Consider the following 25,812-nt stretch of genomic DNA (forward strand, 5'->3'; position numbering starts at 1 on the left):
GATCATCTAGACAAACCCCTTGTCTTTACAGAAGCTCAGAGAGGGGGAAGAACTTACCCAAGTAACACAGCAAGTCACTGGCAATGCCAAATCTAGAACCCAGGACTCCCTCCTCCCTGCCCACAGCTCTTCTCACCTCACCTTAGAAAATCTTATAGGGTTCTTGTGTTTCTTGTTCTCTGGGGAGGGCTCTTTTAGGGGAAATGCTCTGTATTGGTGCCCTGACAACCTTGCACATATCCACTTAGACCATGCAGGCAAGGTTTGACTACAGCTGACCTAAGCCTTGGTGAAACTCCTGGGTCTTCGGGAGCATGGGGAGTCAGGCAGTCTTGTGAGGAGCTGCCACATGGTCGGTTCTGTCTTCAGGGGGACTGCTGTCATAGGGTATTTCTCGTCTGCCACCTTGGCTTCAATGAGGTGGGACTTCCATCCCCCTCTTTTTTTATATATATTTATTTATTTGGCTGTACCGGGTCCTAGTTGTGGCACACAGGATCTTCATTTTGTTGCGGCATGTGGGCATGATCCCTCTCTAGGGATCAAATCCAGGCCCTCGGTATTGGGAGTGTGGAGTCTTAGCCACTAGACCACCAGGAACGTCCCATGACACCAACTTCTGCTTCATTTCCGCCACTGTTAATTTGGTTTCTGTCACAGTTGAGTTCAGTTGCTCAGTCATGTCCAACTGTTTGCGACCCCACAGACTGCAGCACGCCAGGCTTCCCTGTCCATCACCATCTCCCGGAGTTTGCTCAAACTCATGTCCATTGAGTCAGTGATGCCATCCAACTGACTCATCCTCTATTGTCTACTTCTCCTGCTTTCAATCTTTCCCAGCATCAGGGTCTCTCTAATGAATCAGTTCTTCGGATCAGGTGGCCAAAGCACTGGAGCTTCAACTTTAGCATCAGTCCTTCCAGTGAATGATCAGGACTGACTTCCTTTAGGTTTCTGTCACAGACCATATCCTAAATAATGCAAAAATTGCCAAAGCACTCACAGGCTCCCAAGACTCAAAGGAAAGGGGACAAAGATGATAAGAGTGTTAAAAAATTTTGGGGTCATGTTTTTAACATGAGCTGGTCAACCCCTTCAGACCTTGGCTAAACCTGGCTACCTCAGGGAAGCATGTTACCACAGTCCATGTTAAGTTATACATCTCTGTCATATGTCCTTCAGAGCACAATGCCATGAACCACCCTCACAGTACTTAAGGATTTGAAACTTTACATTTATCTTTGTGGTTATTTGATTGGATCTCCCTCACGAGACCTTAAGTTCTATGAGGTCAGGCACTGAGTCTGTCTCCTTTACTACCGTTACCCCAGCATCTAACACAGCGCATGACATAGAGTAGGTGCTCAGTAAGTATATGTAGGTAAGTTATGAATGGATGAATGAATGAATGAATCCGGACAAGAGAGGGACAGGTTTCCTGCAGCGCAGTGTAAATGCTGAAGACTCCTCCTCAGCAGAAAGGCAGCTCAGGATCGTGACCCACTGACTGAAATGCTAACAAGAACGCACATCCGCGCGAACCTCTCACAACCATCCTTTTCACAGGATAAGTAGGTGTGGACCTAGTAGTCCCCCGGGTTAGTAGCTGGCTGATCCCCAATTCTGACTCTCGCTTCTCATTCGCGGAAACTGGATTAGTGATGCCTGCCCCGCAGGTAGCACGGAGAAAGGAAGGGTGGGGGAAGCAGCCCGGCCTCTCTGAAAGGCAGCATCCGGAGGCCTCGGGGCTTCCGGGTTTCCGGTTTCCCCGCCCCCCTCCCCCCACTGCCCCGCGGCCGGGGCTCCGGGGACGTGCGCGCCGTGTGGGGCGCGCACGCAGGGCGGGGCGTGCGGGGGCGCGCGCGTGCGCAGCCGTTGCGCTGAGGGTCGAGGCAGAGCCGCGGAATCGCCGCGAGATCCGGTCTCGGTCCACGCCGCCAGTCGCGCAGCCCGTCGGTCAACCCAGCGTCCGCCGCTACCGCAGTCATGGGAGTGCAGGTGGAGACCATCTCTCCTGGAGACGGTGAGTAGGCGCGCGCCCGGTGGCCCCGGAGTGCCCTGGCCACCGCGCGCATCCGCTCACCCCGCGCGTCTGTCTGTCTCCTCAGGGCGCACCTTCCCGAAGCGTGGCCAGACCTGCGTGGTGCACTACACGGGTGAGTCGGAGGACCGGCTGGGCCGGGGTAGGGGGCGGCTCGGGAGTCGGGGGCAGCCGGCGCGGCCTGGGGGCAAAGGCCTGGGGCGTGGCGGCGGCGGGCCCGCGTGGCCCGAGGCCGAGGCCTGGATGGTGGCAGCGCCCCCGAGGGGGCAGCGTCGGGCTTGCCGAACCCCGGGCGGTCCGAGCCGGCGCGCGGGCCGGACTTATTCCGCACTTCGAAAGCGGTTCTGTGTCAGAGATGCTGCAGTTCTGCCCACAGCGCGGATGGGGAAACTGAGGCTTGTGGCGGCGAAGTCACTTGTCCAAGGTCACACCTCAGGATGGGCAGAGCTCTGGCCAAGGACCATCAGAGAGGATTTATAGCATTTCTGTGCCCGTTTACACCCTATCCCCGCTTCCGCCCCACCCTTCGATGGAGATAAGAAGGGCGAGGTAATTCCTAGTCCGTGGGAACTCGGCCCCGCGCTGCGGGTGGGGAGACATCCCACTTTCTAAGTCTTTGCTCTGGCCCAGCCTGGCCTTGGAGGAATTAGATCTGCAACGTCCTTTTCCTTTTTTTAGTTTTGAGCCACTTTATAAACCCGAGCCTCAGTGGCGGTGACGGCCCAGGTTGACATAACATGTAATTTAGTCCCCCAGTCCTCTGAGAGTAGAAACTTATCCCCGTTCGAAAGATAAGGAAACTGAGGCCCAGTTAGGAAAACAAACAGTATTATAAGCCAAAAGAAGTATTAGACTCTCGGCCAGAATTCTAACATGACATATTCCTTGAGACCATTTTTTACTCCATGCCCTTACAAGGTTCTCCTGGGTTGTACTTGGTAGGGAGGGGAGGTGGGAGGCTGAGCAGGCGGAGACTTAGCTGTAGTGGGTGCTGGTGATTGGCGTAGCCACAGTTGTTAATATGACCAACCTTCCCTCGCCTTCCTCCTTCCCTTTTTCCTCCTTCCCACCCTTTCCTCTGTTCCTCCTCCTCCTGGCTCTATTTCTCTCCGCTCCCCCACCCCCTCAAGTAGGCTGTAGGCAGTTCTGAACCCGCTGCTCAGGGATAAGCTCTCCCCTTCTCTCTCAGATCATGGGGGGAGCCCTCTGTTGAGGGAAATGACTTTTCTTTGGGAAGGAAAAAAGGCAGCTAACATTACCCCCTCCAGTGCCCTTTTATTTCTGAGTTTTTTATTCCTCTGGTCCTTCTCCCTGTGTAGAAAAGGGGGTGGGGGTGTAGGGAGTTAGGGATAGAACTTTTTAAAAGGCTACCATAGGAGGAAGTATTGAAACCTATCTTGGTAGGGAACTATCTCATACCTACAAAACTGTAAAGTGGTTTTGATGTTTTAAATGGTTGTCTTTGTAGACCATGGTCAGCACCTGAGCCCGGGAGGTCTAGTGGAAGAGAACGTGTCAGTTTGGTTGATTTTGATCTGTGAAATGAGAAGAGTAACCATTGCCTTTTACAGTGCTAGGTGAGTGGGCAGTTCATTCAGTTCCCACAGCCAACTGGGGCAGGGACTCAGAGAGGTGATGAGTTGACTTCTCCCCTCTCTCCTTCCAGTTTCTAAGTAGTCATGTTAGGTTAATTGGCTACACCTGTCCCAATCCCACTTCTGTGCCCCTTGTCCTTTGCTCACCTATCTTCTGGTGCTGATGGCAGGACCAGACACCAGCATGTCGGCAGAACGAAGTTTCACTGCCTCTTAGTGAAGTGTCCCCACACTGCATGTCTGGAGCCTTTTCCTAAGAGAACAGATGGCTGCGGGACCCAGAACACTCTCAGGGCTCCCAGTGCCTCTTCTCTAAATCTGTGTTTTCCTCTAGGGTGGCACCCACCCACACGTTCCCAGAACAGCAGTGTGACCCTGGCATGCGTTGGGACAAAAGCTGTCTTTTTTATTTCAGTTTTGATAAGCCCTACAAAGACACCCTGGTGAGAAGTCAGCTCTGCCTCATGCTCACAGAATAGGCTGTTGTTGGGCAGGCTTCTTTGTTCCTGTGGGTCTTTGCCATCAGCCTCCCAGGAAGAACCTGTTTGAGACCTGTGGGGGCGTGAGAGGAATGGGTAAGCGCTTTGAGATTTAATCTGTAGCAGCTGACTGACTTAAAAGCCACTTGGAACAGAAGCCATCGTGAGGGAACATGGTGAAGAGTATCATAAAAATCTGAGGGTCCTCAAATGCAAGAGAACGTCTCCTCACTGAACCTTGAGCAGAAGAAATTCTCATGATCCTCCTAGTTTTCACCGTGTTTTTCTCTACCTACCTATCTCAGTAGTCTCCTGTTAGGGCTGTTTCTCTGCTTCTCCTAAGTCGTGGATGGTGGACATCCTTGTGTGCCCACCTCCCACCCCTCCCCCCCGTTTCTCTGTCTTCTTTTGCATAGCTAGCTCAGACTGCTTGGCTGTGTGGCTCCAGTGGTTACAGTTCCTAGGACAGAGAATCTGATTGACCCAGGTTCAGGTCAGATGAATTCTCTAGATCCAGTCTGCTCTGGCCAGGTAACTGCTGCTGCTGATTTAGGAGCAGCTTCAAAGGATCAGCATTGGAAATAAGGAAGCCAAAATCTTTTCTTGGTCACCGGGGATATGATCAGCACAGGCTGACTTTGACCACATGGATGTTCTAAATGCTCCTGGTGGCTGCCAGTTGTATCCTGGATGCCGCTCTCCAGGCTCCCTCTCGTAACTTCCACAGCCTCTAGCAGAGCACAACATGAGCAGGGCCTCAAAGAAAGGCCTGTGCCACATCTACGTCATGTCAGAAGGGAAGGTGAAAACTGTACTGTGTTTAGCCAAGCCTCTCCTAGTAGCATGACAGGCAGGCATTGAGGTGAGAGGGAGGAAGTGGAAAGATAACCTGCCAAATATGTGCCTTGAGGACCAAGTGGATCCTCATGGCTCCCTCCTTGCCTCCAGTAGCTTCATCAACTTTATTACTGAGCTTGTCCTGACAGACTGCTAGGCTTATGTCCCTTTTACTCACATCAGCAGGCCACGCGCCTGCCATTGTCAGAGCAACCTCAAGTGGATTGAGGAATTCTTTTTTTATAGTTGACATCTTGTCCTTGGGATCAGGTTTAACTTGTCTGTAGCCTGACTTCTGACTGAGAAAAACCAAGGATGCCTCGGCTTCATCACCTCGGGAGGTCCACTTGAAGGGGCGCTGCAGCTCCCCTCCCCACCCATTGCTTTTCTTTAGCCTCTGTCGCCCCTCTCCTCCCTGCTTTATTCCACCCTGTCCCCTGCTGGGTGTTTCTTGGCTGGTGATCCGATGTCTGGAGGAAGGCTCGCCCCCAGCAGAGACTGCTCAGATGGCTTTCCCCGATGTGTGCCGGCTTCAGGCAGACAGACTGTAACTGTTCGGGCAGGGCCACAGCAGGACTCTTTTCCTTCCTACAGCAGATAATTATTGAGCAACAGAAACCAGCCAGGCACTGGGGACACAGCCAATGAACTAAACAAAGGCCTGGTCTGGTGGGGAAGAGACTAGCAGCATGAAGGTGTGACACATCAGGTGGTGAGAAGCTCTGTGGGGAGAGGTTGAGGCAGAGTGAAGTCCTAGGAAGGGGGTTTACAGCTTTTAGTGAGGGTGGTTGGAAAAAACTTCTTACAAAATGACACTTAATATTTGCCCAAAGGAAGTTGGGAGTGACTGATCTGGCTGTCAAGGAGAAGCGTCTTCCAGGCAGAGAGAGGAGCTAGTGCAGAGGCCCTGAGGCTGGCGCATGACTTGGTATATTAGCTGGAGTGGATTGTGTGAGGAAGAAGGTAGTAGATGAGGTAATGGTGGGGCTTGCTTTCTGAGATGGGAGTCATGAGCTGATCTGGATTTTATCAGAATCGCCTGCCTTCTAGCTGCTGTGTGGACACTGGAGTGTTGGTGGCAGTGCGGAAACAGGGCCCTTGTTGCATCCTGGATGTTTAGAGCGTGCCAAGGGCAAGTGTGCAGAAGTGGTACCACGTGGACAGTGGTCCCCAAAGAAGATGTGGGTCCTTTGGGGTTCAGATTTTAGCTTGGGCACATGATCCACTTTTCTCAGCTTCTGTTTGCCATCTATTAAAAATGGGAGAAACAGTGCCTGCTGTGAGGAGTTGCCGGGGGCAAGTGCATTCTGGGAGGGGCAGCAGCAATAGTAATGCTCTTATTGCACATTGTGTCATGAAAGGTCCCTGTGTCCCCGGTGCTAGGTGTTTTATCATCCCTCAGTTTAGGGTTGCCAGGGTTGCATAGGCTGAAACCCTTCCATTTCACATGTGAGGAAATAGGTAATTATAAAAAAAGATGAATCTGAGTGAAGGTTCATCCTAAAACAGGCCTCCACATTGCCTGCAGAATATTTTGGCTAAGAAAACTGCAGCTGTTCTCTTTAATTTGGAGACCAAAGGAGTTTTAGTATTTGTTGTTGATTCTTGGTGGGTGTAAGACGGTCAGGGTTGGGCTACACCAGCTTACTAGCGTGTGCAAGTTAAAGTGTCAGTCCTTTTACCTTCAAGTTTCCTTAACATAATTGGATTTTAATATTTTGCAAATGGGCCCTGCTATGGAAATGTTATTTTCCTTCCTCTGGGACTGTGATTACCAAAATGTGGAAGCACATGGATGCCAGCTTTCTTCCACAGGTGAAAGCAGAAGGCTCACGTGTCTTAAATGAACTAAAGACCTCATAGCATTCTTGCGTCTGTGTGCAACTCTTATTTGTAAAGTTGTCAGAATTGGAGAAAAATCAAAATAGAACAGTAATTACCCACGTGCCCACCACCTAGATTCCATGATGGTTGACGTTTTGTCATGTTTGCCAATTCTGTCTACTTACAGGTATATGTAGATAGATATAATCTATGTTGGGTTTTTAGCTGAGCCATCAGAAGCTGCTGACATGATACTTTTTCTCTAAGTACTTGAGCATGCTATAAGAATGAGAGTATTCTCCCTATTCTAATTCTGGTCACATCTGAGAAAATTTTAAATGATTCAGTAGTATCTAAAGCCAAATGCATATTGAAACTACCCCAGTTGTCTTCAAAGTGTTTTTCAATAGCTTTAAAGAAAAAAAAAAAAAAGAGTTCAGTTGGAGATTATGTCTATAGTAAACATCCAGAAGAGTCTTCATATCTCACTGCTTTTCCAAAGAGAGCACTTAGCGTTATAGAATACCCTCACATCTATCTCATTGTTTTTTCCTGATTGTTGTGTAACTCCTTCCACTATCTTGACTTCCTGTAAACTAGGAGTTGAAATGTCTATAAACAGTTTCTGGTTAAAACGTTTTAGTGTGAAGACTTCTAACATGATGCTGTGTACTTCATACTCGGCATACCATGGGGAACATCACTATTTGTGATGCTAAATTGATCTTTTTTGTGATTATGCATTTTACCCTTTGAATTAACAGGGCCATTGTCAAGGTACTTGGACATCCTGCATGTGCCCTGCTCCTCACCAGCCTTTCACCTACTGGTTTTTATATCAGTTGGTGATTCTTACCTGAAAAAACTGTTTCATTGGCATTTAATTTACAAAATGGTAATTAAAAACTTTTTTTCATATCTTCTACATTTATTAGCTGCTCTTCTATTACACAGGGTAAAGCTGAATTCTTTCCCTTTAATTATCAATTTTAAGGTCAAGAATTGGTTTTATAGTCATTCTCCACGGTGACAAGTGACTCTCCCCACCTATTTATTTATTTATCTTTAGTATACTAGGGACTCATATTTTACTCAGGGCCTTAAAATCATTGATATTCATTATTCTTTTTGATACTCTTTCCCAAATTTGGCCAGTAGGAGCCCCTTCAGGAGGGCTTCCTGGCTGGGTCAGCAGTAAAGAACCTGCCTGCAGTGCAAAAGACACAGGAGGCGCGGGTTTGATCCCTGGGTCAGGAAGATCCCCTGGAGGAGGGCATGGCAACCCACTTCAGTATTCTGGTCACAAAAATCCCATGAACGGCGGGCTGTAGCCCCTAGGGTCACAAAGGGTTGGACACGACTGCAGTGACTGAGTGTGCCTGCACGCAGACCCTACCTTTTTGACATGCTTCCACTATTTTTAATCATTTCCTTGGTTTCACTGTTCTGTTCCTCGCATTAGTCACCTCTCTCCAAAGAATTCTGGTTCCTTGCAATGGGTCTCAGACTTCTTTTATTGACAGCTTTATTGGATATAATTTATACAATAAAAATTTTAACTTGAGCATGTTTGATGGTTAAAAACTGATTTTTGTAAAGTTCTGATTAGAATACCCTCACGTCTGTCTCATTGTCTTCTCCTGGTTGTGTGTAACTCCTTCCACTGCCTTGATTTTCTATAAACTAGGAGTTGAAATGTTATAGATAACAGTTCATTGTGTCTGTAAACTAAGGTTCATTTGTCTGCCTTGAAATTTTCTCTAAAAATAGTATTGTCACCTACTGTTGCCCATGGAAAAGGCCGGAGCTGTTTTGAACAACTTAGGCATGTATTCCCTTGGGCACCTTTAACTTTGGCCTGATAAATTGTAGCAGTACAAAGAGCCGGAGGAGGAAAGGGAAAGAAAGGGGGACTATCTGCTCCTGGCTGCCGCTGTCTCTGCTCTCTTTGCCTTTCCTTTTCCCTTCCCAGGAGCTCAGGCCACCCTGGCCTGCATTCAGTTCCCCAAACACACTACCCTTTCCCCCCAGAAAGGCCTCTGGCCTGCCACACTGCCTCCACTTCTCACCAGGGCAGGCTCCTCTTGCAGCTTAAATGACACCCCCTCAGTGGGCTCCCCTGACCCTTGGCTAAAGTGACACTTCAGATGTGTGCACACACTTACATCTCTAACAGGGTGCCCATCAGGCAGTGTATAGTTACATCTGCTCTTTCCCCAGGAGACTGCAGGCTTCAGGAGGTCAGCCCCAGAGGGCTGATGGTCTCCAGGGTCTCTCTCCTTTGGTGCTTGGCATGGAGTAGGTACTCAGTGACTGTTTCAAGTGGTCACTTAGGACCTGGCATTAGACTTTAGCCGGAGTGTGGAAAGTCTGCATTCCTGTTCTGATTGGTATCATACTTCTATTAGGTCTTCTGCCCACTTTTTGATTGGGTGGTTTGTTTTTCTGATATTGAGCTGTATGAGCTCTTATATATTTTAGAGATTAATCCTGAAGTTTATCCCACGGATGCAAAGATTCTTCATTATGTACAAAGCAATCAGTGTGATACACCAGATTAACAAAATTGAAAAATAAAAACTGTATAATCATCTCAGTAGATGCAGAGAAAGCTTTCAACAGAATTCCAACATTCATTTATGATAAAAACTCTCTAGAAAATTGGCATAGAAGGAACATACCTCAACATGATAAAGGCCATATATGACAAACCCATAGCAAACATTATTCTCAATGGTAAAAAACTGAAAGAATTTCCTCTAAGATCAGGAATAAGACAAGGGTGCCCACTCTCACCGTTATTCAATATAGTTTTGAAAGTCCTTGCCATGGCATTCAGAGAAGAAGAGGAACCAGATTGGAAAAGGAAAAGTAAAACTCTCACTATTTGCAGGTGACAGGATCCTATACATAGAAAACCCTGAAAATGCCACCAAAAAACCACTAGAGCTAATCACTGAATTTAGTTAAGTTGCACAATATAAAATTAATGCACAGAAATCCCTTACTTTTGTATATAGTAACAGTGAAAAACCAGGAAGAGAAATGAAGGAAGCAATCCCATTCACCATTGCAACTAAATGAATAAAATACCTTGGAATAAACCTACCTAAAGAGACAACAGACCTGTATGCAGAAGACTGTAAGACACTGATGAAAGAAATCAAAGAATACAAACAGATGGAGAGAGATGCCATGTTCTTGGATTGAAAGAATCAATATTGTCAAAATGACTACACAAAGCAATCTACAAATTCAGTGCAGGCCTTATCAAATTACCAATTGTATTTTTCACAGAAATAGAAAAAAAAAAATTCACAATTTGTATAGAAACACAGAATATCCTGAATAACCAAAAGCAATCTTGAGAAAGAAAAATGGAACTAGAGATCAATCTTCCTGATTTCAGACTATACTACAAAACTACCGTTATCAAGACCGTATTGTACTTTCAGAAAAACAGAAATGTAGACCAGTGGAACAAAATAGAAAGCCTGGGGATAAATCCCCACACCTATGGGCACCTTATTTTTGACAAAGGAGGCAAAAATATACAATAAAGACAGTCTCTTCAATAAGTGGTGCTGGGAAAACTGGACAGCTACATGTAAGAGAATGAAATTAGAACACTTCATAACACCATCCACAAAAATAAACTCAAAATGGGTTAAAGACCTAAATGTAAGACCAGAACTATAAAACTCTTAGAGGAAAACATAGGTAAAACACTGACATAAATCACAGCAAGATCCTCTATGATGCACCTCCTAGAGTAATGGAAATTTAAATTAAAAAAAGGACCTAATTAAACTTAAAAGCTTTTGCACAAGGAAGGAAACTAAGCAAGGTGAAAAGAAAGCTGTCAGAATGGGAGAAAATAGTAGCAAATGAAGCAACTGTCAAAGGATTAATCTCCAAAATATATAAGCAGCTCAGGCAACTCAGTACCAGGAAGACAAAACAACACTATCAAAAAGGGGGCAGAAGGCCTAAACAGACAATTCTTCAAAGGAGACATACAGATGGCTAATAAACACATGAAAACATGCTCAACATTGCTCATTGTTAGAGGAATGCAAATCAAAACTACAGTGAGGTATCATCTCATACCTGTTACAACAGCCATCATCAAAAAGTCTGCAAACCGTCTTGCACTGTTGGTGGGAATGTAAATTGATGTTAGCTATTATGGAGAACAGTATGGAGAGTCCTTAAAAAACTAACTGGTATTAAGTTAAAAGTAGAAATTCTCCCTCTCCCAACTGTAAGTAGCAAGAACTTTATATAATTTTGAAAGTTTGGGGTTTGGGATATTCTGTTTTGTTGTTGTTTGGTTTAGGTTTTTTTGGTTGGTGGTGGTGGTTCTAAAACTTTCCATATTCGGGGCCCTGCAAAATGCTTCCTGTGAAAACCACCTGCAAAGATGCATCAGCTAATGAAAATCACATTGTGAATCATGAGCTTTAACTACAACATGTGGTGAGGCCATAGATTCAGTGCCTTCCTCAATCATCTTCCCTTACCCGGTAGAGAGTATCTGGGAACTCTGCCTTCCATGAAGCAGAGTGCGCTAGAAGTGGCTTCTTTTCTGTTAAGTGAAATGATAACCCAGGAGTTCTCCAGAATCTTCAAATGCTAGCCTTGGGTCCTTCTTTTTTTTTTTTTAAGATTTTTTAATTTTATTTTTAATGTATTATTTATGTATTTTTATTTTTTGGCTGCGTGCCATGCAGGATCTTTGCTGACCAGGGATTGAACCCAGGCCCTTGGCAACGAGAGTCAGATCCTTAACCACTGGACCACCAGGGAATTCCCTAGCCTTGGGTCTTAACCGCTGCTTCTGTGACATGGACCAAGCATCTGGAAACAGTCCGAGGGGCCTTTGCATAGCAGCTGCTGGCCAGGTCTGCCTCTGCTGGTTCCTTTTGAGCAAGAAAGAGCCCTCCATAACAGACAGGCAGCAGAAAGCCAAGCTGTGGGCGGGATCCTGCCAGGAGAGGACCTGGAGACTTCCCCACTATCATGCAGGCGTGCTCTCTCTTTTTTTTTAAAGCCCTCCTCCCTCTCCAGGGATCTGAGTTTGATTCTTCCCCCAAAGAACAGCTAAAACAGTTTAGGAGTAGACCCAGGTGAAGGTGACATCAACGGCATTGCAGCCAGAGGCTGATTTAACAGTCCCTCAGGCAGCTATGGGAGAGGGCAATGGCACCCCACTCCTGTACTCTTGCCTGGAAAATCCCATGGACAGAGGAGCCTGGTAGGCTGCGGTCCATGGGGTTGCTGAGTCGGACACGACTGAGCATCTTCACTTTCACTTTTCACTTTCATGCGTTGGAGAAGGAAATGGCAGCCCACTCCAGTGTTCTTGCCTGGAGAATCCCAGGGACAGGGGAGCCTGGTAGGCTGCGGTCCATGGGGTTGCTGAGTCGGACACGACTGAGCATCTTCACTTTCACTTTTCACTTTCACGCGTTGGAGAAGGAAATGGCAGCCCACTCCAGTGTTCTTGCCTGGAGAATCCCAGGGACAGGGGAGCCTAGTGGGCTGCCGTCTATGGGGTCGCACAGAGTCAGTCACGACTGAAGCGACTTAGCAGCAGCAGCAGGCAGCCATAGCTTTTGCTCCTTTTGTGGCCTTGTGCTTTTAACTGGAGAGCCCGGAGTTTGCCGAGGAATTTAAAGGTGCTGAGTGTAAAAAACTGCCATTCTGGGATTACCCCTCAATTCTTTTTATCACATCGGGAAGAGGTCCAAAGCCTTGCGGTTGTCCTGCTAGTTCTTAAAAATTGTGCAAATGAAGCAGATCCTAAAGTGCTCATGAGTGCCAGGGGTTGAGCTGAGTGCCCCAGGGACGTAGAACTCTCTTGAGTCCAGGTCTGATCTCGAGTCATGTTCAGTTGGGAAAGACGAGAACTAATTCTTGACATCAAGAGTACGTAGCTATCCTAGACAGTTTCTGGGTCATGAGGTATAGATTTGTGTGTAATCAGAAATGGAATCAGTCAGTTCAAATAGAAGGTCTTGCTGGTGATCCAGGTTTTTACTAAGAATGGCCTTTGGAGCTTAAAGAGTATCAGCTGTTGTGTCTGCACTGTAACCTCAGTTGCCTTCTCTCATGCAGAGAAGTGTTTTCTCTAGGAAATTACAGCACTAACTTGGCAGGTGGTTTCACTGTTCAAGGGCTCCCGGTTCTGGCACGGAGATGTCCAGAGTTAAAATGGGAGCAGCTGCTGAGGCTGACTTGCCTGCTTTACCTTCCAAACAGAGGAAGCACCTGCCATCCACAGCCTGGTTGGGTGTAGGAAGCAAGCATGTAGCATTTTAGTAAATCTCACTTTTTTCCCTTTCTCCTGTTTTTTAAAATAACAGTTTTATAGAGGCATAGTTGACATCCAGTAAATAAACTATTCATATTTAATATGTACAGTTTCATAAGTCTTGATATGTTTGTTACTCTTTGAAACCTCCCTCTTCCCATCTCTGACAACCACTATTAGCATAGGTTATTTGCCTTTTCTAAAGTTTTTATATAAATGGAATCATACCATGTGTACTGTTTTGTCTGGCTTTCACTCAGCATAATTATTTTGAGGTTATATTGTTCCATAAGTCAGTAGTTCATTCCATTTTATTGCTGAATAATTTTCTATCATATGGATATATTTATCTGTTTACCAGCTGGCAGATGTTTGGATTGTTCCAGTTATTGGTTATTACAAGTAGGTCTGCTATGAGCATTTGTGTATATGAGTATTTTTACATAGTCAAAAGCCCCATTTCTCTTGGATAAACATCCAGGAGTAGAATGATCGGGTCAAATGGGAGATGTATGTTTAAACTGCCAGCTGTTTTCCAAAGTGGCTCTTCTGTTTTATATTCCCACCAGCAGCGTGTGGGGATTCCAGTTCCTCCGTATCCCTGCCAGTATATAACATGATGAGTCTTTTTAGTTGTATACATTCTAATCGATAGTAGTCATACCTCCTAGTGGTTTTAATTTGCATTTTTTAATGATGACAGTGTTGAATATCTTTTCATATACTTACTTGCCATTTTTTTTATCCTTTTCAGTGAAGAATGAATTCATATCTTTTGCCCCTTTTTAATTGTTTTTTTGCTGAGTTTTTTGAGGGTTCTTTTCATATTCTGGACACAAGTCCTTTATGAGAGATATGTCCTGTAAAGATTTTCTCCCAGTCTGTGGCTTGACTTTTCATTCTCTTAAAAGTATCCTTTAAAGTGCAGAAGTTTTCATTTTTGATGAAGTTCATTTTGTCCTTTTATGGAGTGTGCTTTTTCATCTCATATCTAAGAAATTTTTGCCTGACTCACAGTCACAAAGGTTATTTTCCTATGAGTTCGTCTAGAAATTTTATAGGTTTAGTGTTCTTTTAGATCCGATTTTTAGTTGACATTTGATTATGATGTGAAATATAGGTCCAAGCTTTTACTTTTTGCCTGTGAATGTCCATCCAGTTCTTCTAAGCCCAGCATATTTTTCATCTCAGGCATTACGGTTTTCATCTCTGGAAGTCTGACTTCAATCTTATAGTCCTCCTCTGCTCAGTCTAACATCTGTGTCACTTCAGTTGATTGATTAGTTGCATGTGGGTCATATTTTCCTGCGTCTTTGCATGCTTGGTAATCTTTGGATTGTTCATTGAAGAAGGCCATCTTGTCTCTCCTTGCTATTCTCTGGAACTCTGCATTCAGTTGGGTATACCTTTCCCTTTCTCCCTTGCTTTTTGCTTTTCTTCTTTCCTCAGCTATTTATAAAGCCACCTTAGACAACCACTTCAGTCCCATCACTTCATGGCAAATAGAAGGGAAAAAAGTGGAAGCAGTGACAGATTTCCTCTTCTTGGGTTCAGATGGTGGCTGCAGCTATGAAATTAGAAGACGATTGCTTCTTGGGAGAACCATGACCAACCTAAATAGTGTGTTAAAAAGCAAAGACATCACTTTGCCGACAAAAGTCTTCTATAGTCAAGGCTATACAGTAGCCTTGATCTTTTCAGTAGTTGTGTACAGATGTGAGAGTTGGACCATAAAGAAGGCTGAGTGCCGAAGAATTTATGCTTTTGAATTGTGCTGTTGGAGAAGACTCTTGAGAGTCCCTGGGACAGCAAGGAGATCAAACCAGTCAATCCTAAAGGAAGTCAACCCTGAATATTCATTGGAAGGACTGATGCTGCAGCTCTAATCCTTTGGCCTACCTGATGCAATGAGCTGACTCACTGGAAAAGACCTTGCCTGATGCTGGGAAAGATTGAAGGCAGAAGGAGAAGAGAGTGACAGAGGATGAGGTGGTTGGATGGCATCATCGATTTAATGGACATGAACTTAGGCAAACTCCAGGAGATTGTGATGGACAGGGAGGCCTGGTGTGCTGCGGTCCACGGGGTCGCCAAGAGTTGGGCATGACTTGGCGACCGAACAACAACCATCTTTGGATGCTAGACATTGTGAATTTTACCTTTTGGGGTGCTGGATATTTTATTCCTAAAAACCTTCTTGAGCTTTTTACGGGTAAACACTTGAGTTGCTTGGAAGCAGTTTGATCCTCTGCGGTCTTGCTTTTATGATTTGTTAGGTGGGTCCACCAGAGCAGTGCTCAGGTGGGGGCTGATTATTCCTCACTGCTGAGGCGAGATCTTCCCAGGGATCCTATGCCATGCCTCATGAACCATGACATTTTTCAGTCCAGTTGGTGGGAACCAATACTGATCCCAGTCCTGTATAGGCTCTGAGCACTGTTCCTTGTAAACCTTTTGGATGGGTTCTTGACCAGGCCGTGAGTGGTTTCCTCAGGCCACATGCATTGATTAGTACTGTGGTGAGTACTTATGGGGGACTCTATAAATCTGGGGATCTTCCTTTACAGCTCTTCCCCTCCCTGGTCTGTGTCCTATAGACTCCATTGTTTATTTCCCTCGGAAGCTCCCAAGGATATAAGCTGGGGGGACATCATAGCTCTCGCCTTGTTAGTTTTCTGTCTCAGGGATCACAGGCTTTAATTGCAAAGTCCAGTGTCTTCATTGTTGTGACTGTAGTCCGGCCTCTTTCTGGTTTCATTCAGTTTCTTTTCTTTTTTCCTGTGGTTGGTTTGTCTGGTGTCTTTGTTTCAGTTTTTGGTTGATTAGGTAGAAGGGTAAATTGGATCCCTTTTCCTCCGTCTTGGCCAAAACTATTAATACCTGTTTTGATATCATAGTTTCTCTTATATTCTGCATTCAATACTGACAAACCTGTTCCCCTCTCCAGAAAGCATCATATGCACATTCATTCTTGCTTCTTAATGGGCATTGCTTCCTCTTTTGCATAACCTCTTTCAGCATCCTGCAAATTATAGCCTTCTAGTAGGTTTCCTCATTTGTTGTAAGCAGTCTCTGGCAGATGGATGGAAAGGCTGAAAAAGAGAAAGGATTCTGAGATGCCTAGCTTCTTACTGCCTGCTCTCACCCTTGATGCTGAGTTCATTTGGGGTGGGGTCATTGTGTGAAGAGCTTGAAATGGACTAGAGGGAACATCTATGGTGAGTATTATGGAGCATGGAGATCTAGTGTTCTCCCAGTTTGTCATTTATAGAAAACTATTTATCATTTCTTTGATCAGATGGTGATTGTGTTCTGGTAAAGAGATGAACTACATGTACTCCCCAACTTATTAGTTCTAGGGTGCCAGTTCCTAGCTTTACAGTGACTTAACAAGGATGGATCTCCATCTTTGTATCTCCCTTTCAGTCCTCAGCTCCCAGTTTCAGTCAGTATCATCACCCACTCTGCCCTAGGACATCTGTCCCTTCTCCTCAGTAGTTCCTGTCCCCACGACTCCCCATTTTCCTATTTTGTCAAAATACAGAAAGTCTGGTGACCGTGATAAAGCTGGCAATTGATCTCTGCTTCCCCATTCCACCTACCAGTGTTGACACTGTTTTTTAGGTTGGAATTTCCCTCCACCTCTGAAAACATACAAAGACAACAGAATTCTGTGTTTTGCTGGGTCTTTAGAGTGTTGCTTAGAACCATAGAGGTTGCCCGCACCCCGCCCCAGTGAAATCAGTATTGTGTTAGTTATATGTCAACAACAGGCTGGACCCTTCCAGTCTGGGATGAAGGTGTGAGTGTTTGCAAGACCTCAGTGACAGCTATCACGATTGGCTTGACACTGGCTTTTGGAGAAACCAATGTGATGGTCTTCTGTGAGCAAGGAGTTGCAGGTATCTATTGGTCTTTTTGTCATGACACTCATCCCCTGGCATTTCCATCTCTGAAATGCCCCCTTTTAGTGGAAGTTGCCAGTATGGGTTGTCTGGCTTATGAGAAACTGGAATGGTAGAATGAAAATGGTTTTTGGATTTATAGCCTAGCTTTAAAACCTTACCACATTACTTCACTTCTCTCTGCCTCAGTTATTTCTTCTGTGTAGTGGAGACTGGAATCCTTTGCTGTGGGGAGGATTGAATAAGTTCATGTGTGGAAAGTGCCTTGCCCAATCTCTGACGCAGATTAGAAGTGCCACCCACAGTTCAGCCAGAGCTGTTGACAGTTTACCAGTGAAAGGTTTTTGGTGTCTTTTCCAATGGTCCTTCTCCAATACCAGCTAGTATCCTACAGTTCAATTAAGTTCTGACACTACCCACTTCCTGTAAAAGATGGTGGGTGAATTGAGGGAGAAATATGGCTTGCACATAGAGTGACTGCGAGCTGTTATATGTGCTTAAAGGGCCCACAGTTGCTCTCAGTCTGGGAGGAAATCCAAAGTGCTGGGAATTACTGCCAGGAGTGTGTCTGCTTCCCCATTCTCCAGAACAAGGTAGACAGCCTGCCTCTGGTCTCAACTTACTGCTTTGAGTTGGGGAAGAGCATTCACTAGCCTGGACTAGAGGGACTACCCCAGCTCCTCAGAGGCCCACTGAGGACACAGGAAATCCTAGGACACCCCGCCAGGTCTTCCCAGTGCTGGCTCTGGGACAGGCACTCTACTGCTGGCTCTCACTTCCCTCATGTCATTCCTCCTCGTTACTCATGTTACAACTGCCCTTTTCCACAGGGATGCTTGAAGATGGAAAGAAATTCGATTCCTCCCGGGACAGAAACAAGCCCTTTAAGTTTGTGCTGGGCAAGCAGGAGGTGATCCGAGGCTGGGAAGAAGGGGTTGCCCAGGTATGCTCTCTTTTTTTGTTTTGTTTTTTTAGTGTCTACTTCTTAAATTATGTTTATGAGTAGGAAAAATTTCATTGCTAGCTCCCTCACCCAAATAGCTCCTTTTATTAATGTTTTTTTGTAGAATTTCTGTAAGTGCCCCCCCCACCCCTTCTTTTAGAGAGAGAGACACACACACACACTGTTCTGCTCTTTTCTTTTGCACTTAATATCTGATACTTTATATACCAGGACATAAAAGAGAAGGAAGCTCTCCTCATAGAGCTTCATAGTGTAAGCAGATCTTGGAAGGATTGCAGGCTTGGTTTCAGGCCACCACAATAAAAATCTTGCAGTAAAGTGAGTCACATGAATTTTTTGGTTTCCCAGTGCATATTAAAATTATGTCTGCACTGTAGTTTATTAAGTGTGCAGTAGCATTATGCCTAAAAAACAATGCACAGATGATCCTTGAACAGTGCAGGGTAGGGACACCAAACCCCACCTCTCTGCCCCGTGGGAAGTTAAAAATCTGCACATAACTTTCATAGCCGAAAAAAAAAAAAAAAAAAAAAAAAAACTTTCATAGCCGGTCCTCTGTGCCTGAATTTCCTCATCCAAGGACTCAGCCAACCATGGATGTTGAAAAACACTGACATGTAAGTGGACCCAAGCAGTTCAAACCTGTGTTCAAGGATCAACTGTATGTGCCTTAATTTAAAAAATACTTTCTTGCTAAAAAATGCTAACCATCATCTGAGCCTTGACCGAGTCATAATCTTTTTGTGGTAGCAAATCAAAGACCACATAATTGCTATACAAATGTAGCGATGAAAAGGTTCAAAATACTGCGTGAATTACCAAACTGTGACACACAGACATGAGGTGAACAAATGCTGAGGGAAAAGGCACGGATAAGCTTATTCCACACAGGATAGCCACAGACCTTCAGTTTGTGGAAAACACAGTGTCTGTGAAGCACAGTAAAAGGAGCTCTGTCTGTTTCCCCTTAGGTGGGTATACTATAATTTATTTGACCAGGACTCTTGATGGCCATTTGGGTCATTCCCAGTATTTCAGTATTATAAACAACACTGCACTGATTAATCTTGAATGGACTTTATTTTGCATTTGTGCAAGTGTTCCCACAGGCAGATTCTTGGAAGTGGACCGAGTGGTTCAGTAGCTGTGTGCACTGGATTTTGACGTACTGCCATGTTGCCATCTGTAGGGATTACACTGAACTGCCACCAGTGGGCCCTGAAGGTGCCTGCTCCTCCCAGGCCTTCAGCACAGTGTGTTGTTAAAAACTTTTGGCTTCAGGACACAATGAGTGAAAAACATTATCTTGGTATGGTTTTAATTTGTATTTGTCTTCTTATTGACCATGTTGTGTCAGACCACTTCTGAGAGGTCACGCTCACAGAGAAAGTAATTTTGTTTGTCTTAAGTCTGTTTCTTCACTTCTCCCCTCCCCATTTGTGTAACCAGCTTTTGTTCTGCCAACTCTATGAAATTCCCAGTAGACAAAAGGGACCCAGGGTTGCCAAATTTCAGTTGGATTTTATCCTTGTGCTGAGCCCAGGAATTTTTTTTTTTTTTGGCACTAACCAGGTAAAGGGATGTTTATTGTGGCCTACAACCCAGGGAGCTTTATAATCAGGCTCTGCCATGGTGGATAATTAGTCTATTTCCTCTCACCAAAGAAAAGGGGAGATTTAACCATTGTGGATAGAGGGATTTCTGTTTTTCAGAATACACTTTACATCCTCTATAAAATATCACTGATTGATCTCCAAATAAACTGCTTAAACTTTCAGAAATTGCCTTTCTCAGGTGTCTAGATTTTTGTTCCTTCCTGGCTAGGAGTCGGCAGTAGAAAACCGAGAGGATCTTTGTGGCTTACTTCCTTTTGGAAACCTCTCCAGCTGTACCTTTCTGTCCTGTCCCCAGCCCCAGACGTCTGGTAGGCTCTTGGGTCTCTGGCTCACCCCCCATCTCCCATGCTCACCGTTGTTCACCCCGTGGCTCATGTTCTGCGGCTGTTCCAGCACTGGAACAATCGTTGTGTTGTGTGTCCCAGGAGCCATTGCGGCCTCTGAGCTAGTGTTATCCGCCTCCTTCCCATCCCAGACTGGTGAGGCCTGATGAAGTGTCAGGGATATGCCAAGTCCCTCCCTGCAGCCAGGCTGCTTTGAGTCGGTCACAGTGCTGGCGCTTGTGGGAAGTCTGGGTGTTGTGAGACCTGCTTAGAGCACAAGCTCCTCCATATAATATTTCTTTAGGACATATATTAAAAGCACAAGAAGGGTTGTCCTGTGCCCCCTTTCCTGTTCTTTTGATATTATTGTTCGTTTTCTGTGCTTATAGATCTCCAGTCCTGGCACATATGCTATTTTGGCAACTTGCTTTTTTCATCTAACCATGTATCTTGGACATCTTTCCATGTTAGTATAGTTAAGGCCACTTTTTTCTTTCTAGAGGCTAAGAAGAACGGTACAGCTGCACTGTGAAACCACTCCCCTTGCAGTGGGCATTTGAGTTGCTAGCAGATTCTGGAAGTGGAATTGCTGGGTAAAAGGATATCATTGCTTTGGGTTTTACTAGATTAAGCCATATGCTTTCAACTCTCTTTGCCGCCTTGGTCCAACATGTCCCAGTTTCTGAAGGGCACTGTAGGAAGGAAGCCTATAGCTTTCTCTTCAGTCACCATCACTTGGGCTGGGTCAGAGAGTCAGGAGTGCACACATGGAGAGGTATGGGTATAGTTGGAGAGGTGTCTGAAGGAAAGTAAGCCACAAAAGATCCTCTCTGTTTTGTACTGCCAACTTCTAGCCAGGCAGGAACAAAAATCTAGACACCTGGGAAAGGCAGTTTCTGAAAGTTAAGCCGTTTGCTGCTAAGTCGCTTCAATCATGTCCGACTCTGTGCGACCCCGTAGATGGCAGCCCATCAGGCTCCCTCGTTCTGGGATTCTCTAGGCAAGAACACTGAAGTGGGTTGCAATTTCCTTCTCCAATGCATGAAGGTGAAAAGTGAAAGTGAAGTCGCTTAGTTGTGTCCGACTCTCAGCGACCCCATGAACTGCAGCCTGCCGGGCTCCTCCGTCCATGGGATTTATCAGGCAGGAGTACTGGAGTGGGTTGCCATTGCCTTCTCCGGTTAAGCCGTTTGTTTGGAGGTAAATCAGTGATCTTTTACCAAGGATGTAGAGTAAAGCATATTCTGAAAAAGAGACAGAAATCCCTCTATCCACACTGGTTAAATCTCCAGTTCTCTTTGGTGAGAGGAAATAGACGTGGAGACTTAAAAGAGATAGGTAAAGAGTGGGGATAAAGCAGAGAACCTGCTCACTGTTCAGAAAATAGACATTTTGTATTTGATGAGAAAATGAAAAAGCTACAAATATGTTTTAAAAAGTGAAAATTTTCCCTCTACCCTCTGCTCTCCCCATAGAAAAGTGCTAGTATTATTTGTGTTCTTCCAAAAATGTTTTCGTGTTTATACAGGCTGGTGCAACTATGTATAAATACTTTTCTTTTTTGTATAATTGGTAGCATGCTGTTTTCATTCAATTGGTACATGTTACTTGGTACCCCCAGAAAATCTTACTGCTTGTTTTACTTTTTCTACATTTCTGAGTATAAATAGATTGCAGAGAAGTAGCCTGCCTCAAATATTACTTTCTGTGTGTTTTCTTCTAAAGTAAAGTTTTATCCAAAGCACTCCTTTTGCAGTAGTATAGATGCTTCTAGTGACAGGCCACTGAAGGGCTTAGGTGGTGACTTGTCTGTAGTGTTGGCTGCCCAGAGTCAGATTAGTGGGACCAGGACAGAAGGATTGAGAGCCTGATGATTCTGGGAGTCAAGAGGGATTTTTATCGGTCGTTGGGTCCTTGGAGCCAGATGGAGGGCTCGTCCAGCCTGTCTGCCTGCCTCCATGTCCTCACAGAGGGTGCCCGGTGCCCAGGCAGCCACGAAGTCACCAGAATGTCCCAGTCACCCAATCCTGGCCGGGGAGCACCCAGTAAACAGCTCTGCTTCTTACGGGAACAGTTGGGGAGCGCATCCAGCGCTGCTCTTCTTCCTTGTTCTTTTCACAGATGAGCGTGGGTCAGAGAGCCAAGCTGACGATCTCCCCAGACTACGCCTATGGTGCCACTGGGCACCCAGGCATCATCCCACCAAATGCCACTCTCATCTTTGACGTGGAACTTCTAAAACTGGAATGACAGGAGTGGCCTCCTCCCTGAGCTCCCCATTCTTGGGTAAGGAACTTAATGCTGAAGAACCTTCCTTTAACTGCCTTTGCTCCTCCCAAGTCATGCCCCGCGCTTGACGGGCATCAGAGAGAACCTTGGTACCTCGGGATGTTTTCCTTTATATTCTTCCTCCGTCAGCCATACTTTGAGTTTTGTTACAAGTTTATACCTTGGAAAGGGACGGGGAGCATGTGCTCTTGAAAGAACTCGGGGGGATGGGGCAGCTGATGGTAGCTGTTTAAGTGAAGTGTTTTTATATGTAGCTTATAAACTAAAACCGAGCCGGGAACTGGAAATAGAGATCACATTTTTAGTGCCAGCATTTCAGTTCTTTAGAAATAAGGTTGGTGATAGCTTTGCCCGCCCTGCTGAGTTTGTGCAGCTCCCTCATTCACACGTCCTCTCACCGCCTGTTAGAAAGGTATGAACGGGGAGAAGGAATGGCAGCCCACTCCACTGTTCTTGCCTGGAAAAGTCCATGGACAGAGGAGCCTGGCGGGCTGCAGTCCATGGGGTTACATGACTGAGCATGTGTGCACGAGGGTGGAGGGAGGTGGGCTGGTAGCATAAACTGGTAGAACTAAAAAAAAAAAGGTGTGAATGGGACATTACCACCTGGGCCACCTGCCTCAGGGAGCAAGCCCAGGACACGCAAGGACAGTAGGCCAGCTTGTTATCGGTGGGTTGAAAGATGAGGTCCAGGATGCTTATGAAGTATGAAGGATGTTTTCAGACAATCACGGAGAGGATCTTAGGGACCTGAGTGAGCCTTTCTGTCCAACAAGTAGGGAGACCGAGGCCCAGAGAAAGAGAGAGGCCTTACTCAAGGTCACATCCAGACAGAGACAGATTAGGACAGAGCCCTTTCCTGCTTCCCCTTCCTGGACTTGTTTTCCTTCTTCTTCCCTTATTTCTAGATAAGCCAACTCAATATCCTAGTAGCATGTTACTTTTCATATGAGTATTAGAATCATAAAACACGTGAACACTGCCATCTTTCCACATGACCCCATACATGCATGCTAAGTCGCTTCATTCGTGTCCAACTCTGCGACTCTATGGCCCATAGCCTGCTAGGCTCTTCTGTCCAGGGTATTCTGTAGACAGTATTGGAGTGGGTTGCCGTGCCTTCCTCCTCCACGTGACCCCAGATCTCTGCATTTGCTCCCCTCCTGCTCCTGGAACCGGAAGGCCATAGCCAGGGGTTGGGTGACAGTGATTCTGTTTGAAAACAGTAGTAAGTGGCTGCCAGTGTGTTACGGAGTACTTTATCTTGAAGTGGAGGAGACTTTTTTTTTTTTTTAGCTGTTTCCTCTCAGTGGTTTGATCCCTAAACACCTGGGTCATCCATGCCTGGTCAGGTTTGAGGACTCTGGCTTTTTCACCTGTCATTCCTTCCAGGAGGAAACCCTGACACTTTATAGAGCCTCTTTCTGCCCAGAGGGCTGCACCATTAGTCCCTGCCTGAGATGGCTGAGTCCTTTGAACGTAAATGTACCAGAGGGAGCCCTGGAGTTATCCTGATTTGGGAACAGGCTTTCTATAAATCTGGAAGGACAGGAAAGGGAAGGAGAGGAAGAGAGGGCTGAATGGCTATGATTCACCCTGGCCTCAGCCTCCCCTCCACGCTGCCAAAGAAGAGTTCAGAGCTTCTTGCAAAGGTCTTGAGGGAAAGTTCAAGGGCAGACCCAAAATGTCAGGTTTGAGTGAGTGAATGAAGACTGCAGATATTTTCTCAGTCCGTTTGACAGGAGGAAAACCAGCTTAGGGCTGTGCATGTTAAAGTCTCTGGGAATCTTTAAGACTCTTGATGCCCAGGCCACCCCCAGACCAGTTAACCGCTGTCACTGGATGTGGAGTCCAAGCCTTCAGGTTATTTTTAAAGCCCCCAGGTATTCCTATATACAGCCAGGTTGGAGACCCAATGATAATGAATTGATAATTGAATTGTCAGCCATATTGGTGGGCTCTGCTTCTCCTGCTGTTCTCGGCAATGTAGATGTAACCTTAGGTTTAAAAAACACCACTAAGGTGTGCAGGAAGGAGGCTGCTCACCTGGGAACCTAGCCTGAGCCCAGCAGGTCCTTCCCAACTAGAGCAGAGGGGCGCGGACAGATCAGACCACAGCTATTGGGGAAGGGACATGGTGTGGCAATGGCCTTGTGACGGTCCCTCCCCCCCACAGAAAGCATTGAGCTGCTGGGACTTAACGGATTTTCTGTCCCCAACAGATGTGCCACAGAAGGATCTGGCGCCTCCAGACGCACACAGCAAGTCCGTATGGAGCTTTTCCTGATGTTCCACTACACTCTTTGTATAAACATCTTCCCAGACTGAATGTGTTCTGTCACCGGCTTTGCTCTTCCCCTTTCTCCTCGTATGTGTGTTGACCTGAACTACATGCCATAAACCTCAAATTACTCAGTTTGTTTTTGTTTTGGGGTGAAGATTGAGTTTCAGTCCTTTGGATCTAGGTTTCCAATTAAGTATTAGTCAAGTATGTTATTAACAGCACAAATAATGGGTTAACTTTAGACTAGAAATTGGTGTTGGGGGGGGGTGCAAGAATCTTTATTTTATTTTATTTTTTTGGATGAAAGTTTTATCTATTATATATTAAACGTTCTTGCTGCTGCGCTGCAAAGCCATAGCAGATTTGAGGCGCTTTTGAGGGCCGAATTATTCTCCAAGTTGAGAGATGTCCTCGGGTTGAATTGAAAGCCCTACCCAAAACTGCAGTGGGAAGGGGGAGAGCCTTTACCTCCACTGCCCCACCCTCACCCTCCTCATAGACCCTCTGCCTTTTGAAAGCAGATCGTTTTCACTGAGATGTTGGACATTGCAGATGTCTGTTCCCCAGGCCAGCAGGGACCTGTGAAACCTTTATGGCCTGGCCTTTTTTTTTTTTTTTTCCATCCTGTGGTTTTTCTAATGAATATCCAGGATTTTTGTAATCGCATAGCTATCCAAGCTCTACTTCCTAAATTTTAAGAACTTTAATCGAAAGTTAAATTGAAGGTGCTGTTTGTAGCCACTTAACACCCATGAAAGCCCAGCCATCATGACAATTCCTTCAGTGTTGTCTTAAGAAAATGATGCTGGTCATCACAGCTTCAGCATCTCCTGTTTTTTGATGCTCAGCTCCCCCTGCTGATCTCAGAGTTTCCTGGCTTCTCCTTGCCCCCTCTCACCCCTTTGCTGTCCTGTGTAGTGATTTGGTGAGAGAAATTGCTGCCTACTCCCCCAGCCTACCCCCACCCCCTGCACTACACATGAATTTCAAGTTTTATTATTGCAATAAAAGTGCTTTATGCTGGCTTTTCTCAGCTCTGTGTGATGGTGGTTACTTTCAGGCACCTTCCCCTGCCCTTTTGTGCAAGAGAATGGGGTTGGGGTATGACGGTGGGGGTGTAGTTTCGGAGGCTGTGTCTTAGCAGAACTGCAGCAGGAACATCCTGCCCCAGTGGTCTTTGGCGCGGGTGGGAGGGAGTGGGCAGTAGATTTGCATCTTCACCATGGAGTGAACGGTGTGGAGGTGAGGCTGTCAGGGAGCTGCCCCCTCGCCCATCATCAGAAGTTCATTAAAAGTGAAGTCTGGGTAGAGCTCTGTGCTGGGTTTCCTGGGGTTGCCA

The 25,812-nt window shown here is 45.8% G+C and overlaps 1 protein-coding gene across 1 annotated transcript; it reads left to right on the plus strand.

Moving 5' to 3' along the window:
* The first annotated feature begins 1,830 nt into the window (after positions 1 to 1,830).
* FKBP1A (FKBP prolyl isomerase 1A) lies at positions 1,831 to 25,506 on the plus strand. The gene is made up of 5 exons (XM_043883488.1): positions 1,831 to 2,023; positions 2,109 to 2,156; positions 17,828 to 17,940; positions 22,022 to 22,186; positions 24,412 to 25,506. The coding sequence occupies exons 1-4, from the start codon at positions 1,987 to 1,989 to the stop codon at positions 22,148 to 22,150; spliced, it is 327 nt and encodes a 108-aa protein (XP_043739423.1). The 5' UTR covers positions 1,831 to 1,986; the 3' UTR covers positions 22,151 to 22,186; positions 24,412 to 25,506.
* The last annotated feature ends 306 nt before the right edge of the window (positions 25,507 to 25,812 follow it).

The sequence above is a fragment of the Cervus elaphus genome, chromosome 23 (assembly GCF_910594005.1).
Source record: "Cervus elaphus chromosome 23, mCerEla1.1, whole genome shotgun sequence".
NCBI classification, from domain to species: Eukaryota; Metazoa; Chordata; class Mammalia; order Artiodactyla; family Cervidae; genus Cervus; species Cervus elaphus.

Bases quoted from the DNA above. Each gene is read 5' to 3' on its own strand.
- FKBP1A (XM_043883488.1), top strand. From the start codon at position 1,987: ATGGGAGTGCAGGTGGAGACCATCTCTCCTGGAGACG. The intron at 2,157-17,827 runs GTGAGTCGGAGG...CCTTTTCCACAG, and splicing joins CTGCGTGGTGCACTACACGG to GGATGCTTGAAGATGGAAAG. The intron at 17,941-22,021 runs GTATGCTCTCTT...TTCTTTTCACAG, and splicing joins GGGAAGAAGGGGTTGCCCAG to ATGAGCGTGGGTCAGAGAGC.